This window comes from Moschus berezovskii, chromosome 1 (assembly GCF_049115385.1).
Source record: "Moschus berezovskii isolate FMDL1 chromosome 1, NW_MosBer_1.0, whole genome shotgun sequence".
NCBI lineage: Eukaryota > Metazoa > Chordata > Mammalia > Artiodactyla > Moschidae > Moschus > Moschus berezovskii.
In genome coordinates, this window is record NC_142460.1 from 58,198,998 (window position 1) to 58,214,521 (window position 15,524).

At 41.2% G+C, this 15,524-nt stretch overlaps 1 protein-coding gene across 1 annotated transcript in view; it reads right to left on the reverse strand.

Annotated features, from left to right (window-relative positions):
* Positions 1 to 14,818, reverse strand: part of PROS1 (protein S) — a 70,683-nt gene extending 55,865 nt beyond the window's left edge. Inside the window, exon 1 of the mRNA XM_055436044.2 lies at positions 14,596 to 14,818. Within this exon, the coding sequence (XP_055292019.2) occupies positions 14,596 to 14,671 (76 nt within the window). The 5' untranslated portion in view covers positions 14,672 to 14,818. The remainder of the gene's footprint in view (positions 1 to 14,595) is intronic.
* Positions 14,819 to 15,524: the final 706 nt, after the last annotated feature.

Here is a 15,524-nt window from a genome sequence, read left to right on the forward strand (position 1 = left end):
TAGGCTGCAGTCCATGGGGTCACTAAGGCTTGGACACGACTGAGCGACTTCACTTTCACTTTTCACTTTCACACATTGGAGAAGGAAATGGCAACCCACTCCAGTGTTCTTGCCTGGAGAATCCCAGGGAGCGGGGAGCCTGGTGGGCTTCTGTCTATGGGGTCACACAGAGTAGGACACGACTGAAGTGATGCAGCAGCAGCATGGACAAGGAAGCCTGGCGTGCTGCAGTCCATGGGGTCGCAGAGTCGGACACAATTGAGTGACTGAACTGAACTGAACAACCACAGAAGAACTCTAAACCAGTTACCTAGTCAATGTAATCAACTTAAGACTGTCTTCAAAACTTATGAAATAACAGCTAAAAATCACTAGATAATTGCATAAAATTAGTAGTATGAAAGAGAAGGGCAAGAGAAACATATAAACCCCAAAGGAAATAGAGGTAACTGAAGACATAGTAGATAACTTCCAAAAATCTATAAATAATATCCTAAATAAATTGAGAAAATCTGGCATCTATAAAATGAAAGTATGTCATGATAAAGAAGTAGAGAATTAAAATATGATATTGAAATAAAAAGTGAAAGTGAAAGTCGCTCAGTTGTGTCTGACTCTTTGTGACCCCATGGACTATACAGTCAAGGGAATTCTCCAGGCCAGAATACTGGATTGGGTAACCTTTCCCTTCTCCAGGGGATCAGTTATGTCCAGTCTAGATAGTATATTAAAAAGCAGAGACATTACTTTGCCAACCAAGGTCCATCTAGTCAAGGCTATGGTTTTTCCCGTGGTCATGTATGGATGTGAGAGTTGGACTGTGAAGAAAGCTGATTGCCGAAGAATTGATGCCTTTGAACTGTGGTGCTGGAGAAGACTCTTGAGAGTCCCTTGGACTGCAAGGAGATCCAACCAGTCCATTCTAAAGGAGATCAATCCTGGGTGTTCATTGGAAGGACTGATGCTAAAGCTGAAACTCCAATACTTTGGCCACCTCATGCGATGAGTTGACTCACTGGAAAAGACTCTGATGCTGGGAAAGGTTGGGGGCGGGAGGAGAAGGGGACGACAGAGAATGAGATGGCTGGGTGGCATCACCAACTCTGTGGACATGAGTTTGAGTGAACTGCAGGAGTTGGTGATGGACAGGGAGGCCTGGCGTGCTGCGCTTCATGGGGTCGCAAAGAGTCAGACACGACTGAGCGACTGAACTGAACTGAACTGAACTGAAATAATAACAATATGTGTCTAAAACCTTTTAATAGACACACTATTAAATAATACATATAGGATTGATAAACAACAAGGTCCTACCATATAGCACAGGGAACTATATTCAATATCCTATAATAAACCAAAATGAAAAAGGATATTATAAATGTATATATAGCCCAATCACTTTGCTGTACACCAGAAACCAACACATCACTGTAAATCAACTATACTCCAATACAATTGCAAAGAAAAAGAGTAATTGGTGGCCACCTTGGAGGCTGTCTACCACAGGCCAAACTAACTTTTCCCTTTGGGTGTTTTCTGTACTTTATTATCATTCTTCTATTTTTCCCACGAGTAGATATTTTTAGAATTTTTCATTACATTAGAGAGTAAGATTTTCCACCAGTAAAAAAAAAAAAGGTTCAATCTTTAGATATTCAGCTAACAATTCCATTTCTAGGACATTAAACTGAGGAAATGAACATGGATGTATGTAAAGAAATATATATGAATATGTTCATCACAATACTGTTGATTTAAGCAAAACACTGGAAATAATATAAATGTCCAAAAATATGATTTTGTTTAAATATATTTTTATAAAGGAAAATTATAAATCTGTTTTAAAGTGTGACATAGATTTTAATTTATTGATATAAAAACAATCATCATTCTTAGGTGAAATATAACATGTTACAAATACTATGAAGGGCAAAATTCCATTCTTTCGCCTACATATTTTAATTTCTAAGAATGTACATGTCGAAAAAAGGGATTAGAAAAATATAAAGCAAATGTTATTTTGGTCTCTTGCTAGTGAAGCTATAGATGCATTTTTTTAAGCACATTATATTAAGCATGGTTTAAAAATGCAAAGAGATAATAGGATATAACTAGTAGTTTAAGTTGGGGAAAGATGTCCAACAGGGACAGAAGGTCAAAATGGAACCCCAGGAAACTCTAACATTTAAAGACAAGCAGAAATCATCAACTAGTAACATGTATGTAGAGGGAGAAAGAAAATTTGAAGATAATACTTTTAGACATAAAAGAAGGTCAATTTCAAAAGGATAAGTTTCATCAGTGTCAAAATGTATATAGTTGGCTTAACGATAGGATCACCATTAACATTCTCTGTCCCTAATACCCATGGGATGGTGAGAAGAGAGGAGACCTCCAGAACGAGCTGTTCCTTCAAGAAGATCAAGTGCGAATAGGAAGTGAAAGAGTGGCTAATCACTTTAATAGAGGTGGAGAGGAAACACAATGTTTTCCTCAAGTTGGGAAAGTGCATCACGTAATAGTTGTGAAACTCATGAGAAAATGCCAAGTAGGCTATTTTGAAAGATGGAAAATATCATATAATTGCAGGAAATTACAGTTTTACCACTTCTAAGGAGATTTAAAAGCCAGTGCTCTTGAATGTGTCTTTTTAAAGTCCATTCCAAAAAATGGACCAGAGGACTAACAAGACTTACGCTAATAGACTAGAACCAGTAAGAGCCGCTCCCTATTGCTTCCCTCCATTGTAGAAAGGTTCAGAATCTATGTGGGTCAATCACCCTTATTCCACTTGTCCCTCCAGCCTGGAGAATCCAATTTCTATATCTGGACAATGCAATAAAAACAAACCTCTTAAAGAAGTTATTGCCTATGCTAGACTTAATAATACTTAATTTGTCACATTTATAAAACCAAAACTTCAACTTTAAATTATTAAAGCAACTTTTGTAGTTTTAACTTGAACCTTTGAAACCCTAGTTCCTAAAGGTTCTGTTATCACACATCTAATTATTTTTTACTGGAGACCTTCCTTACAGCTGAGTTCTCCCTTCATGGGGCTCAGCTTTTCTCCCTTCTCTGACATCTTCTCCCCTTCTCATTCCCTGGCCACTGCCTACTGTCACCCTGGCAAATTTCTGTTCACTTCTTATACAGAATCATTTATCTGTGTTCTCTGCTATGGCCTTACAGACCGGAATGATTCAAACTCTAAGTGAAGAATTACCTGAGGGTCTTGTTAAAATGTGTATTCTGAGTCAACAGGTCTAAAGTGGTGCTAGAGATACTTCATTTCTTTTTTTTTCCTTAAAAATTTTTTTTAATATGGACTATTTTAATATCTTCATTCAAATTGGTAAAGTATGGCTTCTGTTCTATGTTTTGCTTTTGGCAACAAGGCGTGTGGTTCCTTAGCTGCCTGACCAGTGACTGAACCAGCATCCCCTGCAATGGAAAGTGCAGTCTTAACCACTGGACTGCCAGGTAAGTCCCTTCATTTCTAATAAACTCTCCAGTAATTAGGCTTCCCTGGTGGCTCAGATGGTAAAGCGTCTGCCTGCAATGCAGGAGACCCAGGTTCAAGCCCTACGTCAGGAAGACCCCCTGGAGCAGGAAGTGGAAACCCACTCTAGTACTCTTGCCTGGAAAATTTCATGGACTGAGGAGCCTGGTAGGCTACAGTACATGGGGGTCGCAAAGAGTCAGATACGACTGAGCGACTTCACTTTTTGATGCTGCTTTTGGTCACTGGACAACACTTGAATAGTAAAGCTATAGACCATGTTTTGGGGACTTCACAGCCTAAGTCTAAAGCCATTTTCAAGGCAATTTCTGAAATAATAACAATTCTTACCATAGGAACAATTTTAATATTAACTGTTACAATATTTTTTTCAGGCTGCCACTTTAACAGCCAACTTAACATCATTATACTAAGTTCCCAGGTAGTCTGTTAGTAGGAATAGTTAATTATGCTCTCTCACTATGACAAATTCTACTCAGATAGTTAAAACAACTTCACACTGTGTAATATACATTACCAAAGGTTTAAATGGGCAACAAGTATTTGTCCTCCTCTTAGAGGAAGAAACATGAGTCTTAATCTTGGAGGAAAAAACCTTTGTAACAGGGAAAATGCCGACCAAACATTCCATGTGCTTTCTTGGGTTGGGTGCTGTTTACACTATAAGCAGATGTGAGTTTTGTCACTTTCATGCTATGCAGTCAAGAACAAGCAGTCCTCCTCCATTGCTTTCTTTTCTTTCAGGGACACTAGGGGCCATGTGTTCCCAATGGTACAACTAAAGATGTAAGAGATTTACCCAAACCACACTGGACTTCACACTACTGAAAAATTAATTTTTATTTTGCTAAGTTATTGAGATTTGGTGATTTAGAAAGCTAATACAAAAAGGTGTATATGATTTTGAATCAGGCTGGACGTACTCAGTTCAGTTCAGTCGCTCAGTCGTGTCCAATTCTTTGCTACCCCATGGACTGCAGCATGCCAGGCTTCCTTGTCCATCACCAACTACCGGAGCTTGCTCTAACTTATGTCCATCAAGTCAGGGATGCCATTCAATCATCTCATCCTCTGTCATCCCCTTCTCCTCCTGCCTTCAATCTCTCCCAGCATCAGGGTCTTTTCCAATGAGTCAGTTCTTCACATCAGGGAACCAAAGTATTGGTGTTTCAGCTTCAGCATCAGTCCTTCCAATGAATATTCAGGGTTGATTTCCTTTAGGATGGACTGGTTAGATCTCCTTGCAGTCCAAGGAACTCTCAAGATTCTTCTCCAACACCACAGTTCAAAAGCATCAATTCTTTGGTGCTCAGCTTTCTTTATAGTCCAACTCTCACATCTGTATGTGACTAATGGAAAAACCATAGCTTTGATTAGATGGACCTTTGTTGGCAAAGTAACGTCTCTGATTTTTAATATGTTGTCTGGTTGAATTGCTAATTTTGTTCCATGTGCAAACTAGAGCCACCAGCTTCAGTTTTAATAGCTGGCTAGGCTGGCTAATGCCATCCCATACAAAAACTTGACACACACTGAACAACACTGAAAAGCCAGATAGTCCCTGACATAGTATAAAAGAAAGAATATACAAAGGATAGAAGATTGATGTTCTGCCTGAACTGTTCATGTAATTCTTACCTATTCACTGCCTTACTCATCCTCCCCACTTCCTAATATGGAAAAAAAAAAAGAAGAAGAATATATTTTCATGATTATCATAGATTATTGAGGAAATCACCAGAATTTTAAAAAGCTGTATTGGCTGTTCTCCCTAGATTAGAAATCCTGCTGGGAGGGGCTGCAACAAAAACTGGGCTCCCAGATTTCAAGTGCCATGGGAGGAAGCTGGGTGGTTGAGCTTAGGCATCAGCCTATACTGACCTGAATCAGTCAGTAGTCAAATCTTGGAAAAAGGATTAACAGGCAAGGATCTCCCAAGATCGAAATGGTAAGACAACCCACAAAATTATTCATTGAGGTTTTCACCCCCAAATTTTCTGGGTTAGCAAATAATACAATGAAATCACCACCTCATCTTAATTAGCAGTGTTGAATCTGGATAAATCCAGAACCTCTTGAATGAAAGAGAAGAGAGATGCCTTTGTGGAAGCATCTGTAAACTTTTTTCCTGCTGCTGCTGCTGCTAAGTCACTTCAGTCATGTCTGACTCTGTGTGAAACCATAGACAGAAGCCCACCAGGCTCCCCGCTCCCTGGGATTCTCCAGGCAAGAACACTGGAGTGGGTTGCCATTTCCTTCTCCAATGCATGAAAGTGAAAAGTGAAAGTGAAGTCGCTCAGTCGTGTCCGACCCCTAGCGACCCCACGGACTGCAGCCTACCAGGCTCCTCCATCCATGGGATTTTCTAGGCAAGAGTACTGGAGTGGCTTGCCATTGCCTTCTCCGAAACTTTTTTCCTAGTTTTTCCCAAAGCAAAATAAATGCACTGGGTAACTGCACTAAGGAAAGAGACTCCCAAAACTTTAGTCATTATTACATACCTAAGATCTAAGATCAAAACACCTAAGATATAAAGTATCTGTTTAGAACTGAGGTTTATGAGCCTCAGCTGATAAAGGGAATTCTTTCCTGAAACTATAGGTCCAGTAAGACTCAATCTTCAAACTGCGATTCCTTCCCCAGATCTGAGAACACGAAACTGTTTTCGGCAGCAATCTGGTCACACTGGAAGATTCCTGCTCAAGTGAGAAACAAGTTGTTATATACCTGGGTGTCTGTCACTAAGATGGCAGAATAGATTTTGATGGACATCTTATATTTAAGGCATATTCATTTCAATTTTAGATGTTCTACTCTGAGCTTTTAACCACGAGTCTAAAAACTGCCAAATGTAGGTGGGAACCAAAACAAGAGAATGCTCTCCAGCTAGTCCAAAGTTCACTTCAAGCAGTCTGTCATGTAGCCTGGCCAATGACTCATCAGATCCAGCTGGAGTCAAATGGTCCACAGGATGTCAGGGTAAGTTTGAGAGACTGTAGCAAGCCCCAGAAGAATTTCAGTAGTGTTCCCTTTGAGTTGGGAGCAAGTCACATTTCTTTCAGCAACTATTTTCCCTTTGAGAAACTGTTCCTGGTGTCTTTTTGGACTTACATGAGGATCTGAACACAGGACCACTTTGTGATTTGAACAGCTCATCACAAACTAGATGCCATGTTTTTCATCCAGCCATAAATTTAGTTATGACAACAGTTCAGTGTTCAAATGGTATGAATGGGATGAGCTGAAAGGAATGCTAAGTGGCCTGGGATGATTGCTCACTCTTTTGACTTCTTTCTGTCCCTTTAGTCCCTTCATAGACTCAAGAGGAAAGGCCTATGACCAAGAACAAAGATGATAAGATGTACCAACATGAGCCAGAGGTAGACCTGCTACAAAGCTACAGCCATAAATGAACTGCAGCCTCTCTCAGGGGTGATCCTAAAGGGCACAGGAGAAAAAAAACCCTCACAACGGGCAGACAGATAAACAGTTTTTCTCATTGTCCACTTTGCTTAGAATCAGAAATTATCTGAGATCAGGATCTATGCCACTTTCTCACTGGTTACAAATGGTCTGTCCAGTTGTTCAGAGACCTGCTAAGAGCTAGATCTTAGGCCTAGAAACAAAGAAGTTTGGGCAAGAATTGCCCCAGAGCTGAGAATATTTGTGTTCCAAGTCAGTGTTCATAAGACAGCCCCATGCCAGAGATTCTAAATTATAAAAGGGGATAAAATGGCCCACTTAATGATAGTCAGTTGTGTTTCTTCTCAAGGTAATCTGGTGCAAGGCTCATAAACTCAAAAATCAGCAAGTGTCAGCTAGGTTCCGTAAATAAGGGAAAAGGATTTGGTGACAAACAATGAGGAATACTTGGAATTACGGCAATCTTGAGAAGGTCCAACTGTTTGTGACCCCGTAGACTATAGCCCTCTAGGCTCCTCTGTCCACAGAATTTTCTGGGTAAGAATACTGGAGTGGGTTGCCATTTCCTTCTCCAGGGGATCTTTCCAACCCAGGGATTGAACCAGTCTGCCTCACTGCAGGCAGATTCTTTACCGTCTGAGCCAACAGGGAATATACTGAGATGGTTTATTCCATCAAAAAAAGTGTGTTAGTCACTCAGTCGTGTCCGACTCTTTGTGACCTCAGGGACTGTAGCCCAGCAGGCTCCTCTGTCCATGGAATTCTCCAGGCATGAATACTGGAGTGGGTTGCCATTTCCTTCTCCAGGGGAGCTTCCACACCCAGGGATTGAACTTGGGTCTACTGGATTATAGGCAGATTCATGACAATCTGAGCCACCAGGGAAGCCCTCCAAATCACTGAGAGATGAATTTAAATGGAAATAAATTTTTGGTAAGGAGTGGTAAACGTATCACGATAAAAACTTTGACAATATTGTTTGTTTTGGGTTCATTAATGAAGCTGTAGTTATACGAGGTTATAGAATCAGATACAATCAAATGGATAAAGAAAACTTAAATCATTAGTGGAGAAGACATGGAAGTTTGCTGACTTTCTTCTTTCTTTTAGCTGTACCACGTGGCTTGCGGGATCTTGGATCCTTGACCAGGATAGAACCCAGGCCCAGGGCAGTAAAAGTGATGAGTTCTAAGTACTGGACCTCCAGGGAATTCCCCAGTGACTTTCTATGTACTATTTGCTTGTATAACTGAATATTCAGCACTTAAGTTTTTGCTATGTTTCAAAAGTTACTTTCTTCAACTTTGTATAGTTTTTTAATAGTTGAGGACTAGAAAGAATTTGCTGAATATTTTAAAAACGCTAAATGCTGGGAGGTAGTGACAAGTATATGAAAATTCTTAACTATGCCATAAGTAGAAGTTTAACCAATAAATGGATAGTTAAAAAGAAAAAAATGTTAAGGTATTTCCTATCCAGGTTAATGTTAGCACAGGGAACATTCCTTACATACTACTTATCCTGGGTTACACTTAATAATTTAAATCATTTTCCTGAAATAATAGGTCCTACATTCCTGAGAATCATTAGGATTAGTCATTGATTAGGACTGTATTTGATTTTTCATATGTTCTGATTTCACAGCAAGGACCTAGTTTTACTCAACTGCATTCATTCACTACCAAGACACAATGACTCAAGTAAACAAACGGTTATTCCTCAAAACCAAATTAATAGACTTTTCCAAAGAATAAAAGTTCTAATTGTTCACTCAGTTCAGTTCAGTTCAGTTCAGTCGCTCAGTCATGTCCGACTCTTTGCGACCCCATGAATCACAGCACGCCAGGCCTCCCTGTCCATCACCAACTCCCGGAGTTCACTCAAACTCATGTCCATCGAGTTGGTGATGCCATCCAGCCATCTCATTCTCTGTCGTCCCCGTCTCCTCCCACCTCCAATTCCTCCTAGCATCAGACTCTTTTCCAGTAAGTCAACTCGTCGCGTGAGGTGGCCAAAGTATTGGAGTTTCAGCTTTAGCATCAGATGCCATTAAAAGTTGCAAACATTTGAGTTTTTACAAAACATGTGTTGAAACAATTTTGGCCTAAGATCAAGGAGATTTGAGAAGACTGAAAAAGAACTTTTAAGTCTTTCTATAATTGTTTTCCACTCTACTTAAAATGTAAAAATCACTGTGATTTCACAATAAGAAATAATTCAATAATTTTTTTCAAACTTCATCAAAAAAAAGGTAGCTCTAATTGAATCTTGCTATGTTAGAATGTGGGCCCAGTATTGCCAGATCTTTGTTTTCCAAAGAAGTCATCAAAACAAATTTGTAGATGAAATTTTATGATTTTTAAACTGCTATGAGGAGTAACACACAAGTCTGTGGGTACATATGGCCTCCAGCTGTTGCTTTGTTCTCTCAGGTTCGTGTCTGTTCAATACTCATAAAAAAAGCAGCCATGGTGGCAAGGGTGGAGACTACATATAGACTCAATTTCATAGATTTTCCTTCACAGAGGGCCACCAGACCAGACTCTTGCTCCTAAAAGAAAGTGAAAGAAAGTGAAGTCGCTCAGTCGTGTCCGATTCTCAGCAACCCCATGGACTGTAGCCTACCAGGTTCCACCTTCCATGGGATTTTTCAGGCAAGAATACTGGAGTGGGTTGCCATTTCATGCTCCTAGAAAAGACCCACCAAATCTGTTAGCAGAATTGCTATTCATTCAGCTGTTGGAAATGGGACAGATTACAAAATCCAACCAGTTACCTGGTGACTGGCTGACTAGTTAGGGCACTTTTTAAATGAAGAAGCAGCAATTCGTACTCAAAGGTAGAGAGATTTTCTCTTCATTTAGACTTAATTTTCCTATCAGCACAAATACTGGTAGACTTGTTCAATGCTTTATGCTAAGCCACCCAACTTTACCTCTAAGGAATTAATTCCACAAAAGAAATAAGTCAATGGGATGATTATTTTGGCTTTCATTGGTCCGTTATGTCTTATGGAATTATGCACTGATCAATTATTGAGAGCTCAGTTAGTGCCCTTTGAGACAAAAAGAGTCTCAAAGTGGTGCTTCTCCAGTATAGCTACTATGAAGTGAAGTGAAGTGAACTCGCTCAGTCGTGTCTGACTCTTTGCGACCCCATGGACTGTAGCCTACCAGACTTCCCTGTCCATGGGATTCTTCAGGCAAGAATACTGGAGTGGGTTACCATTTCTTTCTCCAGGGGATCTTCCCGACCCAGGTATCGAACCCGGGTCTCCCGCATAGGAGGCAGACGCTTTAACCTCTGAGCCACCAGGGAAGCCCCATACATAGCAGCAATTGTAAGGGAAGAGATGGAAAAATCATCCAGAGGTAGGAACAACAGGGCTCAGATTCTTCCTCAATAAATGTGTGGTTCATCTCACTGAGCGGACCAAAAAAAAATCAAACATGAAGAACTGCCTAAAAGCAAGAGTCATATGAATTGGGTAGTGAAGTAGGAAGTCATGAATATCAGTCCTAGCTTAAAACCAAGAGACACAGGCAACCCCTAAAGCCAGTACCCATATTCCCTTGCTTGTTTTTTGCAAAAGTATTTTTTGGTATATAGGATGTGTTTGTATTCTAATGTATCATTCCAATCCATAAAGCACACCACATTGACACAGAACTGAGACAGGACTAGAGGAGACATGGACATCATCGGATGATACTAAACTAGGAAATGGTAGCCTTGAGCCCTCTTCTCTGAGTGTGGTGACTGGAGTCTGTTAAAGAGAGGTCCTTTCTGCTGTACATTAGTTATTTGCATTATATTAGAAATATCTACATTGCATTAGAAATATTTCTCAAACAGTGTTCATGGAGAGAAGGGTATGTATGTATGTTGTACAGCCAATTGGAATGTGTAGACTTCTGTTGTTTCTGCTTCCTTCCAAGCATCCATTCCTTTGTGGGAGTGGTCCTTCTGACACTCTTCCTGATACTAGTGAGCTGTCAATCACAGGACTCCAGAAGTAAGCTAAGCCAAAATAATCAAGCTCCCTTTTCTAAGAAATTCAATCATGAACAAGTACACACAGAACTAGAAGCTAGTTAGAACTGGGTTATCTGATGGCAGCCCCTAACATAGTGACCACATGAGTTTCCACTATATAGATCACCTAAAGGCCCAAGTCCCTGGCTTCCCTCAGTTCAGTTCAGTTCAGTCGCTCAGTCATGTCCGACCCCATGAATCACAGCACGCCAGGCCTCCCTGTCCATCATCAACTCCCGGAGTTCACTCAAACTCACCTCCATCGAGTCGGTGATGCCATCCAGCCATCTCATTCTCTGTCGTCCCCTTCTCCTCCTACCCCATTCCCTCCCAGCATCAGAGTCTTTTCCAGTGAGTCAACTCTTCGCATGAGGTGGCCAAAGTATTGGAGTTTCAGCTTCAGCATCAGTCCTTCCAGTGAACACCCAGGACTGATCTTGGTAATTCAACATACCATTGCATAGTATCCCAATAAATTCACTCAGCTTTTTCCCCCCTCTTTTTTTCTTTATTTCTTCTTTTCTTTCTTTTTCTCTCTTCCCCTTCCTTCTTTACTTCCTTCCCTTTGGCTTTAGTTATCAAGAGTCATTGCTGTTGTTTATAGCTAAAGAATATTAATTAATATAGGTGTTATCAAGCGTCTCATATTTTTCTCACAGTATTTTAAAAGCTTAAATATGAATAGATATCACTTAGCTATTAAAGGGAGAAGGCAACGGCAAGCCACTCCAGTACTCTTGCCTAGAAAATCCCATGGACGGAGGAGCCTGGTAGGCTGCAGTCCATGCGGTCGCTACGAGTCAGACATGACTGAGCGACTTCACTTTCCCTTTTCACTTTCACACATTGGAGAAGGAAATGGCAACCCACTCCAGTGTTCTTGCCTGGAGAATCCCAGGGACGGGGGAGCCTGGTGGGCTGCCGTCTATGGGGTCACACAGAGTCGGACACGACTGAAGTGACTTAGCAGCAGCAGCAGCAGCAGCAGCAGCAGCAGCAGCTATTAAAGAGTTTACTGAACTTGGTGGACAGAAAAGGTTGATTATGAAAAGCAAGACTCTACATCCTAGATGTGATTAACAGCAGCAGAATATGGCACAGGGTGTTGTTATTGATGATGATACTATATACCAGACATTGTCTCTAACTCTTCCAGCACCAATCCCAACTCTAATCTAAACTTGATAAAAATCTCTCCATCAGTGCAACACATTTTGAATTCTGAAATAAAGGGAATTTAAGAAAAGACAAAGCTAGATAAATGGTAAAAAAAAAAAAAAAAAAAAATTCAGAAAAGGAAAGAAAAAAGTAGAAAAGAGAAGGAAAACATGAGTCATTAATGTCAAGGGTAGACACCTAAGCAGAAGTGGATGTCTGGAAAGGACCAAATTAGCACAACCAAAGGGGACATCCTCTTTCCTCTATTTTTCTTCACACAGCCTTTAGCGTGGCATTAATATATAAAAGAATAAACTTTAAATCAATAGATATACATATAGATCCAAATCTAGATGTATGCATGTCTGAAAAGTAAGTTCGCATCTCTGAACAATTTCAAAAAAGTTTATAAGCTTTTTCCTTTAGTGACTATTTCTATGGACTAAACATGGCTCAGAGGTTAAAGTGTCTGCCTCCAATGTGGGAGACCCGGGTTCAATCCCTGGGTCGGGAAGATCCCCTGGAGAAGGAAATGGTAACCCACTCCAGTATTCTTGCCTGGAGAATCGCATGGACAGAGAAGCCTGGTAGGCTACAGTCCACGGGGTCACAAAGAGTCGGACACGACTGAGCGACTGAACAGAACAGAACAGAAACAATGAATCATACAACAAATATTTAGAACTTTAATTCTATCTCAAATTTAAAATCTTAGGGAGTAAACACATTCCATCTATATCTCAGTTTTCTCATCAGTAAGCCAGAAATGATTTTTAATCCCATTAAACTACCATACTTTTTAAAACAAAGGTGTTACAGGGCCAAATATTCTTTATTCTTTATAGAAGAATTAATTTATCTATTCTATCAGTGTGTATATACAACAAGTGTATTTCTCCCTATGTATGGCATGATTACATGGGTATAATCATAAACACACATACATCATTTTTAATTCAGCTACAGACAATAGTTTGTAAAACCAACTTATCAACTACACAACAAAAGAGTCAACAAAAATGTAACAATCTCTACAAAAACAAATGGTTTAGCAAATTTCTGTGGTGACAAGCAGTAAGTGTAGCAAGCCATTTTTGTCTTTTTCTCACTTCCAAAACACTGGTTATCAGACAAACACTTGATTGTCCTGCTGAGCTATATAGATAATGAGTTAGTGTATGTGGTCCGCATATAGGCTTAATGACAGAGGCTTGTATGTCGAACTTCTGCAACAGGTCTCTAATATAAAATCAATAAATGTTCTTTTAGCCTTTAGATTAGAATTTTAAAACACAACATTCATCCTGATCTGTAACTAAGAAAAATCAGTAGAATGTTGTGTGTGTGTTATGTTCAGTCGCTTCAGTCCTGTCTAACTCGCTGCGACTCTATCAACTGTAGTCCACCAGGCTTCTCTCTCCAGGGGATTTTCCCAGAAAGAATACTGGAGTAGGTTGTCCTTCTCTCCTCCAAGGGATCTTCTCAACCCAGAGATGGAACCCATGTTTCCTGTTTTGGCAGGCAGATTCTTTACCGCTGAAACACGGAGGAATGTTAGTAAATTTCTATTTAATTCTGAAATTATATCTTTGTGAAGCTTACAATGGAGCTTTAACCGTTTATGGTGTAATTCAGTTTATCTCTCCCATGCCATTTCCTGAGAAAAAAAGATATCACAAGAAAGCATTTTTGACCAGTGAATATGCTTAAACTTTAGAGAACAAACTAAGTGGCAACCAAAACATACCAACTTTGATATGACTATATTCTTTTAGAGAAGACTCTATGTCCTGCCTTGAATCGAGGCACGGGAACATAAAGAACAGGAAACACGAAGATAAACTAAAAAGAATTCCTGCGATGATCTCAGAAGAGTGGCACTCAGTGCCAAAAACTGTCAGTAAAAAACGATCTGAGAACTACAATATTTAACAGTCCTTTTGACTTCAAGGTTAAAAAATGACATCTGCTATGTAAACGCGCAGTCATCTCCTAACAATTCGTTTGTCAGTGTTGAGATAAGCAAAGCAAGATCAAAGTCCAGAAATTGCAGAAGGGAGGTAGGCTGCAGCAGGGGGTGCCGGTTGGGGTCAGGCGCTTGTACAAATGGAAGACAGAGTGGGTTGCCTTTCCTCCCTACGTTTATACTGCAGTGTGCTCATCCTTGTTGTCTGACTGGGAACTTCAACTGTTAGGGGCAATCGGTAGGTAGGTGTTCTAACTCCTTCACTGATGTTTAGTATCACTCTTGTTTTAGAATCTGTCCCGTTGGCAACACGACTCCCAATTGACCCTGCCCCACCATTACAACGCCCGCTAGATACACTGCTGATGGAAGCATTTACTGGAAACTTTCTAGGAGGCTGCAGCCCCAGAAAAAGAAAACCCGTCCAACAGGGCTCGTAGTTCAGTTGGCACCGCCAAGGAAAGAAGACAAGACGCTATTGATTACTCACAGTTCGCCTCCAAGACGGGAAGCACTAGGGCGAGGCACGCCAGCAGCGTCCCCGTGCGCCCACCCAGGACCCTCATGGCGACACGCGCGGAGGCGCGGGCAGAGCGGCGGCGCGGCGCGGCGGGGACCCCTGCTCCCGGCGCGCGGCGGAGCTACGACCCGGGCGCCGCCGGCTGAGGACTGCGGCGCGGGGGCGCCTGCGAGCCAGCCGCCCGCCGAGCCGCGGAGCCGGGGAAGGGGAACGCCCGCTCCCAGTCCCCCGCCCGGCGGGGAAGTGATAACAGGGACATTTCCTGGAAGCTTTTCTTTTCGGAGCTGGGGGCAGGGCTCAGGGAGAGAGCTGGAGGCCTGGTAAACACTGTGGAGACATCCTTCTGGGCCCTTTCCAGACTCCAGCGCTTCGTTCCGGGCTCCGGAATATGAAGTTTGCCAAGAAGGGGAAGCAAAAGCGTTTAAAACGACCATCTCCACCACCGCCACCACCTCCAGCGAGCCGGAGAGGAAGGCTGAGTGGCCCAGAAAACTGAGGACTCAGAGATCAGGGTTCCGTTCAGTTCAGTTCAGTCGCTCAGTCGTGTCCGACCCTTAAAAGATCAGGGTATTCAGGCTTAAAGCTTAGAAGGAAAAAATCTGATGTTGGCGATGAAGATGTTAACCAAAACCTGGAAGCGAATGAGAACTCTAAGTTGGCTCCGGAGAACAGAGCTAATGGAAGCTAACGTGATAGTTTCGATCATCTACGTTTTAATTTTGTTCTTGCATTTATAGTGAAAAGAAAGTATAGCCCCCCCCCCCCCAAATGTTCTGGGGAGAAAAGAGAATGTATCGGATTCTATCACCTTCAAATAGCTCATTTTTGGTTTCTGCATATTACCTCTGCTTTTTGTGTCTAGGCATGCACATTTGAAACGTGTTATTAATGTTTAAGAC